This window comes from Geospiza fortis, unplaced genomic scaffold (assembly GCF_000277835.1).
Source record: "Geospiza fortis unplaced genomic scaffold, GeoFor_1.0 scaffold237, whole genome shotgun sequence".
Lineage (NCBI taxonomy): Eukaryota > Metazoa > Chordata > Aves > Passeriformes > Thraupidae > Geospiza > Geospiza fortis.
In genome coordinates this window covers 1,270,412-1,292,390 of record NW_005054319.1, presented here as the reverse complement: position 1 = coordinate 1,292,390, position 21,979 = coordinate 1,270,412, and the positions used below count along the sequence as shown (strand labels likewise).

Below are 21,979 nucleotides of genomic sequence, written 5' to 3'. Positions count from 1 at the left end.
TGATGGGATCCAACCCAGTATTTCATGTACAACTTGACAATCAGCAATAGGAACTATTACTACTGCAACAGTAAAACAGACAAATTGAGTGGGAATTCAGTGCTATTTGCACATAGTAAACTATTTTGTTAAAAGGGGTGGTATTGAAAGGAGATTTTCCAGACAAGAGAAGATTTTCAAAGACAATGGGGGTTCTACAGGGAGTAATGTTATAAGAAGAGGTGGCAAATAGCAAAGGGTCTTCAAAAATTCTTAAAAAAATTATTTTCCATTGAAGTGTACAGTGGTGCACACTCATTTTCCCAGCCTCACATACCCTCATTGATTTAGGGAGTCTAAGCTGTTTCCTGCCACCACTGGAGGGAGACCTTATTCCTTCAAAGAGCTGTAAAACTTCTGCTGCCAGACTGCACTTCAGTAAGGAAGAGTGCAAAATAATCTGGAGAAATACAGCTGCTGAATTTGATCCAGGCTGGACACGGTAAATCACAGGCTCTAATAACAATAATAACGCAGCACGAATGAAACAGTGCCAGATTAAGAGTTTAATGTTTCCACTCTGATCAATACTGCTCAAGTGAGTCTGCTCCAGGTGTCTGAAGTCAGTCCTGGTTAAATCCACCACCAGTGTCTGTACATTCTCCTCCCTCTGTCCTCACCCCCTCCCCTTACTCTCAGGATGTGCTGGCAGAAGCCATTGCTGATGTTAAAATCTCAGACTGATATTTCCTAACCCTTTATCTCGCTGTGACCTTAAATGTGACCAAAAATGCTCCCATCAATGGCATTATTTTCATTTTCACTTAACCCCTATTGGCCCAGTGGACTATTTTGCAATCATTCAATTACCCCCACTGCTGCTGAAAAAAAACCCAACAAAACAGGGAGAAAATAATTGGTGCAGCTCAAGGTCATTGGCAGCAGGAGGACAGGGAGCCATCAAGCAAGGTCTAAGTCACTGTGTGCATGGATGTACTTCAGAGAGGGGCCAGGACATACAGCTCAGCTCTAAAACCCCAAAACTTCTACTGGTGGAACAAAAGAAGCCGTTCTGATAGGAAAAAAAAAAAAAAAGAAAAGAAAAACAAAAGGAGCAATTCTCCCCAGTCATGTGGCATGTTCCCACAAAGATGATGTTGCACATATCTGCACAGACTCATTCTGCTGGGCGGTGACACAGACATGTGTTTGCACATGAACACACTCACCCACTCTACCTAAGTTACCAAACAGCTTCTCAGCAAGATAAAACTCGTGATTAGAAAGAAATTCCTGTCTGAAGGACTCTCACATTGCCAGTAACATGAAGTGCCCATGGAAGCTTTCAGCTCAGCTGACTTTCTGTGGTTTGTGTGTTGAACTTTATTAATGACACGTGCTACCACCTGAGAGCTGCCTCCTCACTCCTCAACTAGGCTAATTCTAAAATTAGTGTAGAAAACAAAGCTTTTGTTAAAATATATTCTCATCACCTCCCCACGCAACTGCATCTGACACCCACAGCTGCAGCCAACCATGAGTTTCCTGTGGTACTCACTGAATGGGGCAATTTCAGAGTAAATATAGTTCAAACACTTATAAACCTCTAGAGTGAAATCCCTGCTGTGCTGAAAATAGGTGGTTTGCCACAGATTTTTATAGTTTTTCAGTCAGTTTTAAAGTTGCTTTTGGTTCTCAGTGAGCCCTGTTAGTGGCAAGGGGACGATTAATGTGATCTTACAGCGTGTGCCATCCTGGCTCTCCCTGCTGACCCACATGTCAGCTTCCATAAAGCACCACACACCTCCTGACAGGAATCATCTGCTCAGCCCTCATGGCTTGGATGTGCTGGCTGGACTCTGCAAGAACCAGCTTGTGAACAGTGACCTAAGACAGAAAAAAGAGGAAGGAGCAGGGGAAAAACCCATCATGACCATCAGCTCCATTAATTTTACTGCAGGACAAAAGCTCCCTCTGGTACAAGCTGCCCGTCCCAGCCTAAGCACAGGTGCCTGTTCTGCACCTTCCAGCTGCTTCAGCTCCAGCAGAGCTTCTGGCCAGTGCTGAGCATTTGTAAGGTGTCATCTTGGAGAGATAATTTGTGTTCAGTATCCATGACTCTCATGGATTTCCCTAGGACTCCACCTGCAGGACTTCACACACTGGTGGAGTCTCATTATCACAGCATTTCCATATGCTGTTTTATAGCAGAGAAGGTCATGGCTTAGTTGCTGGAAGAACCCACTGTTCTGACTATCACCACAGAAATAGAGCTAAAGAGAAGAGAAATTCAAATCCCTACCCCTACTGCACAGTGCAGTTCAATCTTCCTGAGGCATACAAAGTAAATAGTAGTAATAAAATGTGATAGGAAAATCAATTGGAACAAATGAAGCACTGGCTGTGCTGTATTCCAGCTTCTCTGTCCCATTGTTACCGCTCTGATTAATAAACAGCAATCTGATAATGAGCAAATCACCTCAGCACCAGGATATGGGGAAGCAAATGCTGCAGACAGGCTACAATGACAAAGCTGAATATTCCCAGTGCGTTTGGAAGGTGCTGGGCTGGTCCAGGAGGCTGGGTCAGAGACACCATGAGCACCAGGGCAGGCTCAGAGGGCAGAGCTCTTTGGGAGAGGAGCTGCTGTAAGCCACTGGATTTGATGTTATATTTATAAATGTGCACTTAAAACCCGGCATCAATTTTTCACATTCATTTAATAGAAGTTTACCCCACTGGCTTTCTCTAGGGTGCAAAAATGGAGGCAACAGCCCAAAATTGGCTCTTAAAACAGTATTTTAACAATACAGTAATGTTAGTATAAAGAACTCCAACTAGGTCAGAGTCGATATCCAGCTTAGTTTCTTTCTGGTGTGTATTTAGATGGAACTGAAAGTTAATGGAATTGTGTCCATTTCTGCCAGGAGTAAATCAGTTTAATTATGAGCTATTCTTTATTTCTTACTGTGTTTAATTCTTTCCTGCTCTTTCTAAATGTTCCCATGGCCATGGTTGGAGAGTGCCTTGTGCAGCCCTTCCTGAGCAGTGTCCTGATGTGCCCTGGTGCCTCCCTAAGCTCTCTGTTAGGAATTCTCTGGCTGCTGCTGTTTGAGCAGAGGGCTGAACTTCAGCAAGTGTCAGTGCCCGTTTCTGTCTCCTTGCTGTTTTGCTAATGCCTTGGTAGATGCAATCACTGCAGGCTGTGCCAGAGATCCTTGTTGGTTCCCCACCTCTGTGAGCAAAAATTATCAGATTCACTGACATTTCAGACACAGAGATGAGGAGCAGTGTACATAATTGATGTGAGACCACTGGTTGCAGGGAATTTAAATCAGAAGTAGGAGCTGTTGTCCAAAGAACTGGATAAACCCAACTCTTGTCATCAAGCAATAGCTCCAAGAGCCAACTGCTGACCACAAGGAGGATTTTCTACCAATGTGTGAAAAAGAAATTAATGGGACAAGGGATAAAGGAGGAATCTTAGTTCTAGAGTGGAATTTTTCCAGATGCTAAGGTGTTAAAATGGTTATTTTGGCAGCACCCTGGAAAGTCAGGATGGCTGCTCTATCCAAGGGAGAGACAGAAGGACTGGTAGCTATTACTGCTCAGGTTACTTTGCAGCAATTAATTCAATTAATATCCTCTGAGAACGAAGCAAGCTACTTCCCATGTCTCTTCCACATTCCATCCCAGCTCCACTACTTTGCTCTACTTCCCATTCTCCCTGGTGGGAGCAGCCTGGTGCTGGCCCCAGCCCCAGTTCCTCACCCCTGGGAGGTGCCTCTCTGTCCTGCACAGGCTCCTGACAAGGCTGCAGTGGATCTCTCCCTGGTTCCCTCCAGAACCTCTCACCTGCAGGCTGCTCCTGCCCTGCTGATGGCACTGGGGGCTGCAGGTCCTTTCCTGCCTTGTCTTTGCCAGGCAGAATGGGGATCCTCTGAAAAAGCCACCTCTCCATCTTTGTCTTTCTGCATCTGCACTTTGGAAGAAAATCAATATTGCTGTTTGTTGCTAAATTATCAGACAGCTTTTGATGCTAATATCTGATGAAGCAGACACGCTGTTGTAGATAGTTACTCTCAAGCAGGTTCTCTATCATCTACCATCTGCTTTTAAAAGTGTCTTTTTTTCCCTTTTTCCCAGTGACTAATGGTGCATTTAACCCTGGAGAGCCTCTGATCTGAACATCAGACAGTTTCTGCAGCAGAGGAACAGAAAAAAGGAGGTGGGGGAGGGAGGGTGGATGAGCTTCCTGTTGTTCTAACTTGGCTTACTGGTAGGGCTCTCCAATCAGACTAGAAATCTCACCACTTAAGGCAAGCCCCACTCAAACCCTTGATCCAGCTGTCAGCTGGCATCACCCCCCATGCAGAGCCTTGAGACAGAGCAGTGCAGCCCAGGGGAGCCAGGCTGTGCCATGGCCTGTGTGGACAGGTGCCCTCAGCTCTCTGTCACCTCCTGCACTGTACAGAGACAGTGGCAGCACCTTCTTAAAGAAGCATCAGTTCTACAGGTGAAATCTGCAGGGATGCCAAGCCTTCTGTTTGCTTCTGCAGCCTCAACATTTACAAGGAATCAATGAAAAGTCTGTAAGAACGGCAGATTCCTCAGAGTTTGGGTCTGGGATTGTCCCTGAGGGTCAGATGGAGTTTTACAGAGATAGCAAGTGTGATTTCTTGGAGCATGGCAGAATTCTGCAGTGCCTGAAACATATGGATGAAATCTCTCTTTCAGCACTGCCTTGGCTGGATCAGGTTTTCTTCTCAGGAAAGCGCTGGGCAGAATGGTGACCCCAGTAGCTGCAGGTACTGTGTGGGCAGGACTGGCACAGCAGGGTCACTGTCACTCCTGCTATACCAGGAGGGTGTCCCAGGCAATGACTGTACTGCCATCCAAGCTGCCAGCGCTCAAGAGCCCCTATTCATTGTGCCTGAACCAAAACTCACACTGAATTTGGTCTCCAAATCCAAAGGCACATGGCCTTGATCCATGGGAGAGCCTCCTTTTTCTTGCACAGATGAGTCTGGAAAAGCAGAAGGTTCTCCTGGAATTGCTGCTTCAATTGACAGCCATCCCTGAATGTGGTGGTGCCCTGGTGAGGGACCTCAGGGCTGCACACGGAATCAGCCCCCGTGGGACACAGGGTGCAGAGCAAGCAACTCTGGAAACTGAGCAAGCAGGAGAAAGGGAGGAGACAAAGTCACTTACAAGCAGTGAATCACAATCTCCTGTTTGATATTGTGTGTCTCTTTGTGAGGCACTGTTCAATTCCCAGAGCTGAACAAGAGCAAAGGAGATGGAAACGGCACCAAAAGGGAACACATTGTCACGGTCTAAGCTGATTAAGGCTGAATGACTTGGAATACACAATACAAATAACTGCAAAATCCTAGAATGTTGCTCTCCCAGAAGCCCTAAACCCCTGTGTCTTGCTTTTCCAGTCTCCAGGGAACAGTTTAACAAGTGCTGCTGAGACAGCCCAGCCCAGGCAGGGCTGAAGAAACTGTGAGCAGCTCCAGGGCTCAGCAGTGCCCAACTGCAGCCTTGTACTGAGCTCTCAAACCCCAGGCCATGAAAACAGCTTGGCACAAAGAATACAGAAACCTCTAACAGGTTTACAGGCATTTTTCCAGCTTTGGCATCTATCTCCACTTTAAGTTTGTAGGCACAAGTGTGCTTTGTGTGTGTTCCTACCCCCCTGCAAATTGTGCTGCCAGAGCTGTCTGTGCTGCAGCCGGACCGATTGACAGCTTTGCCTCCAGCCAGAATTCTGATTCAAAGGAATATCCAATTCTGTGTAATAAAGTTTGCATGAAATTTTTACCTGCAACAATTCCCCAATGTGCTGAACTGCATGATACTGACTTATACAATACATCATTTTAGCAGCAGAGTTAAACAAAACGCAAAGCCAGACTCGGTTGGATTTTTCTCTTGTGATCACAGGTATTATACCACATGTGAGAGCTGTAAGCCATTACTTCCATTATTTTGTAGTACGTAAACATCAAATACAACAAGTGTTTCAATCAAATCAAATGTTTAAATGTAAATTTTAAAAAAGGTTTCACCTAAAAAATTAAAAATTTATCCCAAAAATGTTTTCAGATAAAAGATTTAAAGTATGTGAAATATTGAAAATGACTGCTTCAGTATTATTGAAATACTTTAAATTTTTTAAAAATGAAATGTTAGAATGAAAGAATTTCTCTAGACATTTGATTTAGATGAAAACATATTTTCTAACAGAACAATATTCCATTGAAAAAATTTCCAATTGCATTTTCTAGTGGGCAATTTTTCAATGACATTTTCAGAAGAACAATTTGCATTTGAAAAATTTTCCAACAAGCTCTTGTGAGCTCTTAAAGGCAAGAAGTAGTTTTCAAATAATCCATTTTGAAAGGCGGTTATTATTCTATGTTTCCATCTCTTACAGTAAAAGCAGCAGACCAAACATAGGGCAATTTCCAGGCTTTCTGTTACCTCCTTTCTAACTTAAAATACAAACTGCTGAGAAATGTTCCCGGACTTCAATTAGAAACCGTGAGTGATTTTAAAATGGGTTGTGCTGTGAATGTTGCTTACCTTAGGTAGGGATCCCCACCTGGGATTCACACATGGTGGCTGGGCCTGAGCTCTGGTGTCCAAGCACAGCCTCCAGTTCCAATTCAGGTCTGCAGCTTGAATTTTACTCTTTAGACTGATTTAGAAAATGTATCTGAATTTTGGTGGTACCTGTAAGTCCAGTTATTGACCCCAAATCTCATATCAAGTGCTGTCTAAAATACAGAAACAACCAAAGAATAAATCAACATTAAACTTGTCCCATTCTAACCATTTGATGAGATCAGGTGGAGAATCTGCTTGAGATTCCATTGTGACACTGTTTACAGGGAACATTTACAACACTTCCAATTCCCCTTTTGTTTTATTAATTGTTGTTCCCAGTTTTTTGACCACACAACCCCTACTGAAGCTGGCTATGCCTGCTGGGCTTTTGTACATGTGCTGAGCCCAGGTTTGTGTAACTGGGATGTGCATGTGAGGAGGGATGTGGCCCAAGGTGATACCTCACAAGGCAGATTTAGCAGAATGGAAAACACCATAATGATCTACAGCCTAAATTCCAAGTCTGCACTTCAAACCTGCTGGTTCAGAACTTGGATTCCTCACTGATTCAAGCACTCTGACATTCAGGGAAAATCATGGCCTCTTTTCAAGATCTGAATGTGTTTCAAAAGGTGTAGGGTTAATTTCCTTCAGTTGAGAGGGACAGCTCTTGGCTCCAGAGCAGAGACACCTCCCAGCCAATGTAAATGACTGTGGCCCCTTTTGCTCTGTGCCTGCTTTGCAGTTTCACTTCAGCTCCAGATCTGCTCTTGGAGTTCACACCCAGAAGTCAAGAGGGAACAGAGTTTTCAGTCCTCCTCCATCAAGTCACAGAGAGATGAGGCTTGTGCAGGGTACAGCACACAGCTGTGCCATGAACTGCACTGGACAGGGTCTGGTGTTTTGCATCACATGAGCAGACAACCACAATGGGTCTGCAGAGCTGGGAATTTACAGATGCACTTGGATTTGAGAAGAAAGGTTTGCTCCATGTATCCATTCCTCTCGTTTCACAGAAATAATTAGATCTCTTGTTCTCTGCCTCAATCTCTACTTCCACTTTTCCCATGAGGTGGTTTAGCTGCCCTAAATTACAGATCAAAGAGCTAAATGCTAAAGGCCAGGCTAATTCTCTCATTTCTTGCTGTAGTCTATGAAAACCCCAGACAGTTCAGAGGGCAATTCATCTCACCCTTAGATAGCCATCTCCAGTAAGTCAGAGAAACAGCTCTTTGGAGGTGAATCTCTGCTCACTGCAAAGGAACCTCCTCCAGAGTTTGGCACATGCCTTTCCTGTGCCGAAAGTAGAGTGGAACAAATCACATCTGCAGCTTTGTCCATGCAAAGAGACATAAAGCTGTGGGGAGAGGAGATCACTGCAGAAACAACCGTGGCATTCTCAGACAGTCCATCCCCTCTGCCCCACCTGCCATCTGCTGCAGCCATTCCAGCAGATGGCAGCGGTCCCCGTGGCACAGCCGGTGGCACACGGACATCCTCCATGTGCTGGCCACTGAGCAGTCAGAGCAGTCAGCTGCTGGCTCCTGGAGGCATCTGACGCTGACCTGGCTGAACTTTTTGCTGAAGCAGCTGAGAAATGCTCCTGCAGTCCCTCCCATTGCTCAGCTGCGGACTCAAAAGCTTTCACAAGAGGGGCAGGAACAAACCACAGGCAGCTGTTACACGAGGCTGCATTATCAGGACATTAGGAATGAATGCAAAATGCTCCTGGAAGGCTTAGTTCTTCCAACTGATGCTTTCTTATTTCTGCTTGAGCTACAGAGGATCTCTGAAGAATCATCCAATTAGTTCTATATATACCCCAACTGGTTGTTATTCTTTGCCCTGGAGGGAGTTGCAAATTGTGTGTGCAGCCTGTCCTTTTTGTAAAGAGATTGCACATGGAAGTATCCCCCTGCTTGCACAGTCCAAGCAGATGGCACTGGGCAGGTAAAAAGCTATTCTCTGAGAAGTGCTAGCTATGAACATTCTTTCAAACATTAATAACTTCAGAAACACAGCAGCAGCAATTAGATGTAAAGTGACATAAATTACTTCTCGAAGAGTCCATTAGTTAAAAAATGATGTGCATAAAAGAGAAGAACATAAGAGAAAAGCACAATCCCACAAGCCAACATGAGCTGACCCAGTCTACCTGAGAGACACCCACAGCAGAAGTTTGTTGCAAAGACAAGGGAGCAGCTAATCTAGTGAAGGCAACCAGGCCAGATGTTCTGTTTAGATTCGAATTGTTTTTTTCTTGCCTGCTACTGCACATCAGCCCACAGCACTGAGATGGGGGATTGAGGATGAATGCAGAAGGAAAGGAAATTTGTTATTAAATGCATCTTAAGAGGGAGGGATATGGCAAGGAATGAAGGATCTAAGGACAATGGGATGGACCACTCTTCATCTGTAGGTCAATTTTTATTGCATTTCAGATCAGCAATTGCACGAGTCATTATTATCGGGTCAGTTTTATTGGATCAATTTGGCAATCTCAGTACAGCGTCTAATGTCGAGAGGAAAGATTTCAAAGACTGAAGAGATTTAGGAGTATAAGTCACACTCATGAGCAGTGGAACTTAAACTCTTTGAGGACTTAAGTGCTTTTGAAAATGGGACATGGTCTCCTCAGCCCTACAAACACTTCTGGAAGCATTATCCCACTTGGCCACAGCTCAGCGTGGTGCCCGCCGGGCTCCTCGCTGTTGCTCGTGGCACACAGGTCAAGGACTGAGTGGTTCACAGCAATTACTGGCTTATGAAATTCTCCTTTTCTTCTTCTAAGAATAGTCCCTTTTGTTGAGAGTGGGCATGTTGGCAGGCAATGATGTTGTAAAGAAATATTTCAGTGAAGAAACACAGAAACCTGTTGTCTGAAGAAAGCACCGTGGTATTTTCCATGAGTAAAAAAATGCTAAAAACGGAGAGATGTACAAATGAATACAATGCAGAGGCAGGGATAAACTAAATGAAATGTTGGCAGATGTGGAAAGATCTGATGTGCCACTGGGACAGTGAAGTCTGTTTTCCTGTAAGTGCCAGGACTACAAAGGAAACCTGCAAAACTGTTAAATAAAACTGGGGTTTCAAAAGGAAGAGAAAATTTTCATTTTAGTTAATGCCAGGAGGAATAGCTATTTTCTTCTCTTTTGATTAAAATGGCTGAAAATGGCTGTGGAGAACCAGGGCTACAGAGCTGCTCTGGCCATCAGCAGTTGTGTTGCTGCTGCTCCCAACCAGCCTTCAGCTTCCTCAGCTGGGTATGTTCAGAATCACAGCTCAGGGGGGTGTGGGGCACATCTCAATTCCACATCCTGCACCCCAATCCCCATGCCTTATCCCTTTCAGATTCCACTTATTTGTTCTCATCAGAAATTTTGAATGAGACCAAAGAGATCCACATTTTGAACATAATAAATTACCCAAGCTCCCTCTCAAGATCTTTGTCCTCATGTGTTAAACAGGTGCTGTCCTTTAAGAAATGCCAGTGGATCAGAAATTGTGGTGGTGGCCCCACAGCCTGGATCCCAGCATCTGAGCCTCTGGCTCTTCAACACAGCTCCAGTCCTGTTCCAGACACGCATCCTGCCAGCAGGGAGTGCCCCAGCAGCAAGGGTGAAACAGGAGTGAGCTCTGGGCACCCAACCAGAGAATTCTGAGGAGCCCTGCTCCACCTGGACGTGTCCTTTCCTCACCAAAGAGCTCTGTATTCCTGAGGGCTTTCATAGCTGATCCTCATCCACCCAGATGGTTTTTCGCTGCTCTTCCCCGATCCTGTCCTTTATTGTCCGGATAAGATCCTCAATGCTGCTCCAAGCCTCTGCCTCCACAGAGGCATAAAGGCAGGGCAGTGCTTCCAGTTCCTTCTCCTTCAGGCGGCACATCCGTAAAAACTCATCCTCAGTCTCTGGCTTTGGCAGCAGTTTCCTGTATCAAATGAGCAGACCAAAAATAAATGTCTTGGATTTTAAGTTAATCCTGTAGTCCCAGCTGTCCCATCAAGAATTTATTTTCTCCTAACTACTTACAAGCAATAAAAGCAGTGAAGAATGCAGCTACTGCAGGTCTACCATCCCCTTACCTCCATGCTGCCCCCAAGGAGAAATATTTGCTATGGGGAAACAATTTCAGAGGATTGAATGGAGGGAGAGTGCAAGTGTTTACGAGCTCTCCTCTTCCAGCTTGCATTACCTTAAGAAATGCTGTGGGAGTGCTGAGCATGGAGAAAACCACATTTTCTTTGGTCTCATCCTCCCACAGTGCTCATTGCCACCAGTGACAGTGAAAGAGTGCCAGATTGGGGGAATTCCTGCTTTCTCCAGTTGTAGATTTCAGGGAGGAGTCATGGGAGGAAATAGTGCACATAGAAGTACCAGATGGAGAGGGATGAGGGTCTTTATTTCTCTCAGTGAGAACATTATAGGACTCAAGAATTATTCACTGAATAAGATGGAACATCAAATATGCAAAAGGTTTGACATGTTACCTGAACCTCTTGATGTTTTTCTCTGAGACTCTTATAAAGAGAACAATAGGATATATCTTGGCTTTGATTAAATCCTTCGTGCAGCTTATTCCAGCTTCCAGGAGACAATGCTTGTTCTAAAAACAAAGTCATAACAGTGTCACAAAGGAAAATTCACTGCTGTGGAATCTCAAGGTAATGATATCTGTCCCTTATGGGGTGATTTGGAAGGCTCTGTATTTACCATTGTACTGATTTAAAACCTTTTAATCAAATATACATTTAAAGTCCAGCTCCTCCTACTGGTTTAAAACTAGTCAGTCAAATAACAGCTGAGCTTAACAGCTTTCTAAAAAGGTTTAAAATGGAAATGGAATGCTCTAAAGATGAAAAGTATGATAAAATACCAGTTTTACATATAGACCCAAACACATAGACTTGCTTTTTGTTCAGAAAGAACATCTACTGCAACTACTTGTGAGACAAAAAACCATCACTTTAATTCTCCTTTTTTTCCATGCTGTGCATCAAATCTACTCTACTTGACATCAGATCTCTGTCTTGGGCATTGTTATCTTTGTTCTGTACACCCTTGTGTCTGGGTTTCAGGCTTCTCTTTCCTTTGTCTAGGTCCTTGTATCTCTTACTGTCTCGTGTATTCATATATACTTATGATATGAAAAGGAAATGAATAAAGGATGGAGCACAGAAAATGAAAGGATATTTAGCTGCATCTATGTGGGTCATCACAGGGAATGAGGGAGAACATAAAAGGATATGGCTGAGGATGGGAAAGAAAAGGAAAAGAGCACAAATAAAAGCCATTTGGGGAAATAAATAAAAATCTGAGATTGAAGGAGGGCAGGAGAGAGAACGTGCAACTGTAAATTGGTCAGTCTGATATGCAGGACACTGCAGAGGGGTTCCCAGAGAGCCCAGAGAAGGGACACAGAGCACTGTGAGCACCTTGGCAGCAACAGCCTCGATGTTGGCAGGTACAATACATTCATATGTGTTCAGATTCTTTTCTCTGCTGAAGATGACAGTCTCTGTCCTTTGCTTCCTTAAGAACTCTTCCTTTGTTACAATATCTAGGAAGAGATGTGGATGCGGACACAATCAAATTTACAGCAGCAGAACACATGGAAAAGTATCCAGCAGTACTTCACATGGGATGTAAGGATGTTCAGGGAAGGAGGATGAGCAATGAATTGTCTTAACAGCTGCCTCATTTCTTCCATTGAATTCAATTAAAGCCTAATCTGATCACAGCTGAGCATCTCAGCTATATCCTGCACCAATGAGTCCTTGGGCAATTACTACAACACTATGAAGGCATTAAATTAAAACAGTAAATACAATTCCAGCACGTAATGTTATATAGTAGCAGTTCAGGGATGGAGGATGCTGAGAAGTGCTAAAAAAAGGTGGTCTCTTCAGCACAGGATCCTAAAACGTGGATTTAGTGTTCCAACATTTGTGTTTAAAGTTTCCAAAAAATTTGGCTTAGGTTGCAATGTGTGATACTGGCCCCCTTGTGAATTGCAGCTCTACATCAAAGCTTTTGTTTTATGTTGCAAGACAGGGGATATTTATTCTAATACTTAATTTCTCAGTTTCTCTGTCTGCATGACTGTGAGGCTGCATACTATGCTGTGAGTATTCAATATTAGTGTAAAAATGAAACGTCAGCTCTGTTTAATGCTGGGTTGTATACAATCCTGCCCTGCAGCCATCACGGCACTGCGTACTGCTTTAATAGTAAATACTTAGCATGGAAGAAAATCAGTCTTTCCAGTAGATCAAATGCACAATCTTCACAGCTTGGATGAGACAGAAACCTAAAGTTGCTCTAGGGAAGATATTCCTCATAATAGCAAATACTAGAAACAAATTAATCAAAATTTCACATTGCCTAGATATGCAGTATGCAAACAGTATGCAAACAGAAAGAGCACTCACAGCATTTCAGTCTCTGAGGGGCAGCCTAGCAACCACACAGCATACACATGGATAATATTTATAGACACAGAATCTCATAACCATGTGTACTGGCTGTCTCAAAAACATTCAAATATCCCAGATAGTCTCAAAAAGCAGGATTTACAGCTACACATCACTCTGATGTGACTCAAAGTACCTCAAGCAACTCTCACATGTGCATTCCCCTACGTGTGCACGCATATATATGTTCATATTTCCAACACTGAGAGCTGACAGTCATGGCCCTCTCTTATCCCATTACCTGGCTTGCATATGTTGAATTCCAGGGCACCTCCAGAGTTGAGAAGCTTCTGCACCAAGGGCTTGGCCAGCATGGTGGGGGTGAACAGCACGGGGCGCCTGCGCTCGCAGTGGATGGGTCTCACCAAGCTATAAGGGATCAGACTGAGCTTCTTGTCCAGTTCACTCTCTGAATCCAAATCTGAGCAAAGAACAAGACATTTATCCTCTGGTTTCCTCTCCATCAATATTTGGAGAAAAAAAAGGAGACACACATGAAATAGAAATGACATGGTTAGTCATACTGGTCCTCCTTCCCTTTTACTGGGGCTGTCTTTACTGTACTCACAGCACTATGATGTCCAGTCTAATGCTAAATAATTCATCTGCCTTTTGCTTTCAAGAGATTATTTCTTAACCTCTTCCACACAACATTTTCTTGGAGACTCTCTGCTTGTTAGCTTGACTTTATGCTCCAAGTTAAATGTTTTGGAGCAAAAGGCAAGAAAGCACCTAGGAAGAACTGCCAGCCAACTAGGACATTTCAGTGTCCTAAAGCTGCCTCAAGCTCTTTTAGCAAAATCAGTTTTGATCACAGTTGCTGCTGAACTTTTGCAGAGTGGACCACATATGCAAGACCTGTGATACATTTCACAGCCATGCTGTTCTGTAGATGTTTATGTAGGCCTTTGTGTCAGTGCTAGGTGTGTAAAGGCTACTTTAGATTTTTACCTTCCAGTTTATCAGGCAGCTGCTTCTTCCCTTCGGATGAGCTCAGTGCCAGGCCCGAGGGCCAGCCTGTGACAATGCGGACCCGCTCGTTGCTGTTCATTCGTTTGTATTTGTTCTCAGACCTACTGACAAACTAAAGAGGTGAACAAAAAAAAAAGAGGTTTGAGCCTCATTTCCTGCATTATTTTCCCTCCCATGTATTCATCAGCCAACACTTGTTACCTATGAGATCTGAATCACTTGTGTCTATGAAAGACAGGACTCCATGGATCTGTGGACTGAATTCTAAGACTCTTTAAATATCATAGATCTGTTTCAGAGCCTGTGTTAATCCCCTTTGGGATTTGTTGTTTTGTTCTCTGCTCTTAAGAGGCATGTTTTCCCTTCACAGAGCTCCCTGCTATCATCAGTACAAGCACTGATGTATACATCATACCCAGAGTATGTGCACAAATGTATCACAGGCTATACCCAAACTGCCTCTTCTTTGCTCTACCAGAGAGACTTAAAAACTCCCAAATGGCATCTTTATACAGTCATTTTACATGAGAAATAGGCTTCATGCTTTCTTTCTTCATCCACCTGTCTATTCCTCTATCCAAACATTAACTCCTCCTCCTGTGTATTTGCTAACCTTTCCCTCTCACCTTCCTTCTCAAGGCTTTATCTTTCACCCACACAGTCTCTGTCATGCTCAGAGCCACTGGCCTACAATTAAAGGACTATTTTTTGATGGAGCCCTATCTCAGAGACTTGGAGATTTGATTCAGCCCATTGGATTTGTCCTTATGGTACAAAGAAAGCACATTTCAGCCTCTGATGGCAGATGTGTGGGATTCCTCAAGGCACATCTGTAATGGAAGCCATGCTCTTGAAAACAAACACCCCACATCACAACAGAAAACACAACCCATCCTTCTCCTTCATGCATTACATCTCTTTTTGATAGGAATAAATTCCAATACAACCTCTAGACCTGAGCTGGGATTTCTGGGTGAATTAGGATAGCCTGAGAATATCTACTGTTCAGATCCACTATTTCAGACATTGCACTGAGGATTTGAACTTTATTACCTGTAAAATCTGGCCCAAAAGAAAGCTTGCTCTGGATAGGCGAGGGCTGGTTTTGGGGTCGCTCTGCAGGGCAGGCTCCTCTGGCTGCAATGTATTCTAGTAAAAAATAACACAGGAGATCTTCTCACCCCTGCTCTTTTTTGTATTTTTTAATCATATCATTTGAGAAACTAAAGACAAACCAGATATTTTCTATTTCCAATAAAAGGGATAGTGATTGATACCTATCCCAAATACAATGTTCTAAACAAACAGCGGGCATAGCACGGCCTGTGCTGACAAACACGGCTTTTTCACTGCTCTTCACATTCCTTTGTTCATGGACTGCTCTCCGCACCTAAGAAAGAGATAATTTCTGCACCAAGAAAGAGCATGCACAGCTTTTGCTTTCACAAGCACCTCTGCCAGTGATCTCTGTCCCTTTGATCAGTGGGGCCGTGAGCACAGAAGGAATGTGTGAAACTCAGCCTTGACTGAAATCAAGCACAAGCACTGTCTACCTGTCTCTGTAAAACTTAGAAGCATGAATGTCTCCCAGACTCTAAAAATAATTATGGTAACTAACACACCAGTTTTAATTATGTAAAAATGGAATTTTGGGGTCTAAAAATGCTTTTAGTGATGGAAAAGGGAAAATTTGAAGGGCTGTTGTGTGTGAAGGCCTGATAATCCCAATTCTTTCTACAGCATCCAGGCTGGAAGAGACAGGTCTTTCTAAAGTGGGACAACAGACTCTGTGGTTTAGAGGCTTAATCACCATAGGAGAGAAATAATTCTGATTATTAACTGCAAGGACACAGCTTATTCCTCATGTGTACATGAAGATGCATTCAATGTTTACAGGTAGAGAAGCATGAGAAGGGTAACTAACACACAGAACAGAGTTTGGACTTTTTAAGTGTAGTCCCTCCTAGCTGGGAGGGTGAATAGTGAGCCAGAGCTGGGTTCATTCCCAGGGACAATATTATTTAAAGCAAACAGAAGGTGCCCATTGCCTGACACAATCAAAACCTACAGAGAGTGTAAACAGGAATTTCTGTAAAATGATGATGAAAAATGAAAAATGAAAAACCAATAGCAGGGGAGTATGAGGTGTTAAAAGGACTTTGTTGGCAGATACTTACCCGCAGGGCCCGAAGGGTGTTGTAGGAGTTTTCTGTCTCATCTTTGCTTCCTCTGTGCATCAACCGCTGCAGCTTCACCAAAAGGAGTTGCTGGGCTCTGAAAGAAAGGATGAAATCACACAGATCAAGATATTTTTGAAACCACTCACAAGAAAGCTGGATTGCAACGGGTCTGTGCCTCCAGAAAAGATGAAATAGAAATAGCAGTGAGGACTGACTGAACCATGCAGTAAAGGCAGGAACAAAACAATATGAAGAACTGCAGTTCAGTTAAGGACTAGAGAATATCCATGGAATATTTGCATATGATACTTTTTGAGGGACTACTTCATTTTTTCAGGTAACATCTGGAATCTCCGTTCTTAAGTTTTATAGCTCATACTACAATTTTACATCAGACCTTATCTCAAAATTTAAGACAAAGACACCTCTTTCCTGACAGCAGCAATTAAGTTCCCTGTTTCTAGATTCCTGCTCTCAGTAATGGTCACTCAGTATCACTCTCACCTGCTGTAGCTGGGAATGGTCCCCATCTCCAGGTCCCTGTCAGTGAAGGGATCCACCCTGGCACAAAGCCACTCGCACCTGCCCTGGTACATGGTGTCCAGAATGTGGACAATCTCATCACATTTCACAGACAGGGAGCAGCAGTCCAGCTGGCTGGAGATGTTCAGGTTGAGGCGGATGTGGAATGAGTCCCCCGAGGTGATGAGCCCCTCCTCCAGCTCCGATAGCAGCTTGCGGTACCCTGCAGCAGGGAGGGAAGGGGTGAGGCAGGAGCTCCCACTGCTGCTGCTGCATTCCCTCTGGGAGAAGCCACAGCACAAACTCCTGAGGTTCCTCTGAGAGGTTTGTATTTCCAGAGTGCTGCTTGCAGGAGTTGCAGCAAGATCATGGGCCTGCACCTCAGAGACACTGATGGGGCACTGGCTCAGGGACAGCCCATGCTGCTGCTGTCAGCTCTGTGGGAATATTCTCATTATAATGCTACTTTTAGGTAACTCCATTCTCAGTACTCCCCACATGACCTGTGGAACAAAGAACTTCTCAGCAAAGACACAGACACAGCTATAGCTCTGCCCTCTAAGTACCGTGTGAGTTCTGCCACCAATTTTAATGACAAGCTATTCTCCTTATTATTAGCTCTAATTGGCACTCCCAGAATCTATAACATGCTTTATCTGCAGTTAAGTGATGCTCAAAAAATTGCAACAGTCTTTTCTACAATTGAAAACATCAAAGAAAATCAAAAGCATCACTTCCTGCATGATCTATGCAGCTGAAATTCTCTAACCAGCATAAAAAACATGAATGCCCATTTATACACACCAGTAAAGAATAGATTTTGGAATGTAATTTTTGATCCATAACCTGAAATTATCATTATAGAACCTGAACACTAAAATCAAATTCTATTCACCACACATGAACTCCAGCTGTTAAAGATAAGATAAAGCCACAAAGGTAATAAACAGGGCAACTCCATCAGGTAAATGCTAAATCGACTAGCTGGATAAAGATCACTCAGCTCACCGCATCATATTGCAGAAAACTGTACATAAAAATAAGCTTGAGTGTGTTTCATGAGTCATGTTGCTATTGGCCACCATGTAAAATTTTCAGACTCCTGTTGACAAGCACATGTTGTTGTTTTTTCTCAGACAGCAGGCTAAAAGCTGAAGCAGTTCCAGAGAGGAGCTGTAATTAACACCAGTGGCATGCTCCAGATTTATCCCAATACAAAGGATATGCTGCTCCTGTCACTCTCTTCCACACAAGTTGCTATAAAAGCCATGGGACTACTTGAGATAAGAAATACTTTTGTTCTTACCTTCATGATTTGACTTATACTGGAGTGTTACTGGACCACTGCACCTCTGAATTGTCCAGTGAACTTCTTCCTTTGTGCAAGTATCCAAAGGAACACTTTGATTTTCCCCTTTAATGCAGCCCTCCAACTAGATATGAAAGAAATATCACTCTTCAGTGCAAGTTCAATCTCTGAGTCAATTAAACAATTTTTTTAAAAGTGCCATGATCTTTTTCTTATTAAACAATGCAGACACTTTGTTACCAGAATGTAGATTATGTTATAATTATATAATTCTTTTTCTCTCAAATTAGGAATGCTAGTAGTCAACAGAGCTGCAGCACTTGCACAATCCCAGGCTTCCCTGGGAGTGAGAAGTGCAGGAATATAAATTGTGGGGGGTTGTTTTTTTCTCCTTTGGAGGCATTTGAACAGGGAAATGGTTGGGAACATTGGCAATGGAGGGAAAACTAAGTAAAGAGAAACTTGGCAGAAGCATTGTTGAACTTGTGCTCATGGGATGCCAGGGACAGCATAGGTGGGTGGGCAGATACCCAGGGTGTTTGGTGACGATGGCATGCTCACCAGGAGGATCTGGTGTCCCTCTCGAAGGCCAGCTTTCTCTGCCAGGGAGCCTGTCTTGACAGAGCTGACGAAGCTGCCTTTGTCATTGCCCCCCAGCAGGGTGATCTCTGAGTTGAGGCTGTCCCCGTTGAGCGTCACGCGCTGGACCGTGTGACACGAGCTCCTGATGCGGCCCACGGACGTGACAGAGGGACGGAAGGGTCTGTGTCCAGGAGAGGAAGGGACAACTGGTTATGTCACTCTGAGTTAAATGGATGCATGAGAAATGAGAGATATACAAATAAACTTCTTGCATTATCAAGCACTAGGATCTAAGGACTCTAAAAGAAAACCTCCTTGTTACTGCAAAAGTTCTGGAGAAGACTATCTCTGAAAACTCAGTGTATAACAGGTGTCCACTCAGCAAGCTTTGCAGCAAGATAGCAAGATCACAAGGAGAAATTGAAGCCTTTAGAACATTTTGTCTGCCTTGAAGTTTTTGAATTTTCAGGTTGACCTTCATGGGTTTAGAGAACATGAAAGGGCTCCAAGATAGCATTATACTGCTGCCACCACAATCACTCCTGCTGTTATATCTTCAGCAGCTAATAAATAAATAGAGAGTTTCTACCACAGCATCCTTTCCTCCCAGTCTCTAAGGTAAGTAAAATGGCATCTCAAATACCTTTCCAGAGAGAACTTTCTAAATATGGAGTTGACATGCTCGAGCTCATAGGCATCCAGGCCTTCTGACTGATGAGAAGAAGAGGAAGAGTGCACTGAAGGAGCTCCATGTGAATGCCTGTCATGACTGTCATCTGGAAAGAGGAACAAGAATGATAATGAGTCCTAGATAAAGTGACAAAGATGGAAACGGGGAAAATTAATTTTAATTGATCTCAGCCAAAGCTGAAGTAGGAAATTCCTTATGCAGAGACGTGATTCACATCCACAGGACATGGCACAAGGAATGGCACTCTCATAGAACAGGAAGTGGGAAGGGACCTCTGGAGACTGTCTAGTCAAAGTCAGTGCAGGCTCAGCTCAAGAAGATTGCTCAGGACTTTGTCCAGCTGGGTTTTGATAGCTCCAAGGATGAAGAGTTTGACTAAAACTCTCTGGACAACCCTGTTCCAGTGCTTGACCACCCTTCGTGGTAACAAAACTAACCCTTTTCCCTCTTAGCTCTTCAGGAATGACTGCTTTCCACTTCTCACCACTGTCTGACCTTTTGTTTCCTTGATTTACTCACTTACATTTACTTAGAGCAGGGCTGGTTATCTGACAGTCTCTGTAGCTGGGGAGCTGATCACATATTAGCTCATATTTCAATTATACATGATATCCTCTTGCTTACCATCCATCTCCAAAGCATCACATCCAAAGCTGTCATTGTCCTCTTCAACCAGGCTGGAATTAAAAACAAAGCATGAGATAATGGACGACAGAGAAAGTTGAACACTTTCAAGCTTTCAGCAGATTTCCAGCTTCAGTATATTTCATTAAGTTCTGAAGGAGGAACTTCTGTGAAAAAGGAAGATGTTGGAGATGTTGCATCAGGCAACGGTGCAGCTGCAAAAAAATAAGCAAGTAACATCCTTGAAGGTCCAGGGAAGATAAAGAAAAGGGCAGGAGACAACATGTGAAAGCCAGCATGGGAAACGTGAAACAGCAAGAAAGTTCAGAAGGAAGAACTGCCAACAGAGTGAGGGAATGAAGATTTTGCTGAGGACAACAGGAAGCTGCTGGCTGGTCTGGAGTGTGATTCACAGCACACTTGGTTCAGCACAGAGATAAAGGGCTGCACCATGCCTGCTGTGCATGCACTGCACCATGGGGGTTTTCCACAACTGAGCAAAAAGCCAGAAGTTCACTGATGGACACAGTGAATGCAAGGGAAGTTACTGGGGTGCAGCAGAAGAGGAATAATTTATCTGCTTGATTTAAAGTACTTGAAGCATTTTATAGCAGTTTCAGGGTAGCTCTCATAGCTACTCAGGTACCTGCAGTACAGAATGGCAAAGTGCTCCAGGCCTCTGCACAGGAACTGCCACAGCTCAGGTCCCAGCCCAGTTCCCAGTGACACTGCCTTTCCTGCAGAGGTGACTGGGTTGGCTGGCCTTAAAGCCACTCTCAGTTCACTAAAATTTTGCTCTTACAGGGGTACTGGGGCTGTCCAGCCAAGTGAGTGATCTGACAGCTTCACTGGAAGGACTTCATTAAAGCATGTCCTTTGGTTGCAAAGCTGTTTAAATAACAGCTTGTTGTTTTTCCCATTCAAAATGATTTGTAGGTCTCCTGTGGAGCTGATATTTCTCATATTTGGCTTCAGCTGAAGGGTGAATTTTTGCAGCCAGGCTGCAGAGGATCAGCTATTTTTACTCCATGCATAAGCAGGGAAATAATGTACCTTTTCCTACATTAAATGATGATCTCACCTTTTTTTTTCCACACAAATTAAGAAGAGATGAACTGTGAAACCTGCAACTTGGCTTGCAAACAGCAATTATTCTGGATTATGTTCACAAATAAGTTCCAAAAATTTATCATGCTAATTATAAAGTTATAAACTACACTGAACTTTTGGGCAGGCCCTTGAGATACTTGACTTTAGTGATTATCAGCTCAACAAAGCAAGTCCCCATTCAGACCTTGTTCCAGGGTACCTGTTCTTTCCACATGAAGAATATCTAATATGAGGGAAAAATTCACATTTCAGTACAACTCAGTCTTCCAGTGCCTTAACACATAGAATACAGTCAGAGTTACAGTGAAATAAATCCACAAAATGAATAATCTCCATGTAATCTCCACTGTGTTCTGTAATACACTGCAAATATTGAAAAGTGCAGGCATGCCAAAGGCTTCTCAAGCACCTGAAGCACAAAACATTCAAATAATTAATAAAAAAAAACCTTTTCTGCATCTTGAATTGTTACAACACACTTTAAAAAGAGACTTGGAGGACATTGAAGGAGAAGCTAAGGGAGACTAAAATAAACACTGCTGAAATCCTCAGCAGCCTAGAAAATTATGTGGAAGAACCAGCTGAGGATGCCCTCAGTGGAAAGCTGTCTTGCAAAGCTGTCCAGAGAGAGAGGCAGAAGTGGCAGTCTGCCCAAGATCAGATTGTTTTGACAAACATAAAAATCTGAATAAAGTTTTAATACAGATTAGATATTAAAAACAGATCTAATAAAGATCTAAACCCTCCACATATACTGCTTTCTTCTAAATTGGTCTGCTCTGTTATTTTCTCCTTTTGCTTGCTACCTTTAGGGAATGTATTTGTGTCTCGTGGTATTTCTGATGCAGACACTGATGCTATTGACACCACACCAACACAGCATGTCTGAGTATCACATTGCAGAAAACCTTTTAGAAAAG

The 21,979-nt window shown here is 43.4% G+C and overlaps 2 protein-coding genes across 2 annotated transcripts in view; both read right to left on the bottom strand.

Moving 5' to 3' along the window:
- GNA12 (G protein subunit alpha 12) overlaps window positions 1-8,090 on the bottom strand; it is a 58,452-nt gene extending 50,362 nt beyond the window's left edge. The window contains exon 1 of the mRNA XM_014306767.2: window positions 8,021-8,090. Coding sequence (XP_014162242.1) covers window positions 8,021-8,090 — 70 coding nt within the window. The remainder of the gene's footprint in view (window positions 1-8,020) is intronic.
- Window positions 8,091-9,019: 929 nt separating this feature from the next.
- Window positions 9,020-21,979, bottom strand: part of CARD11 (caspase recruitment domain family member 11) — a 44,270-nt gene continuing 31,310 nt past the window's right edge. The window contains exons 13-24 of the mRNA XM_031056558.1: window positions 19,950-20,002; window positions 19,278-19,410; window positions 18,614-18,815; window positions 18,050-18,176; window positions 16,726-16,966; window positions 16,219-16,315; window positions 15,095-15,190; window positions 14,021-14,153; window positions 13,311-13,490; window positions 12,032-12,156; window positions 11,087-11,202; window positions 9,020-10,527 (exon numbers count right to left, since the gene is read on the bottom strand). Of these exons, the coding sequence (XP_030912418.1) occupies window positions 10,323-10,527; window positions 11,087-11,202; window positions 12,032-12,156; window positions 13,311-13,490; window positions 14,021-14,153; window positions 15,095-15,190; window positions 16,219-16,315; window positions 16,726-16,966; window positions 18,050-18,176; window positions 18,614-18,815; window positions 19,278-19,410; window positions 19,950-20,002 (1,708 nt within the window). The 3' untranslated portion in view covers window positions 9,020-10,322. The remainder of the gene's footprint in view (window positions 10,528-11,086; window positions 11,203-12,031; window positions 12,157-13,310; window positions 13,491-14,020; window positions 14,154-15,094; window positions 15,191-16,218; window positions 16,316-16,725; window positions 16,967-18,049; window positions 18,177-18,613; window positions 18,816-19,277; window positions 19,411-19,949; window positions 20,003-21,979) is intronic.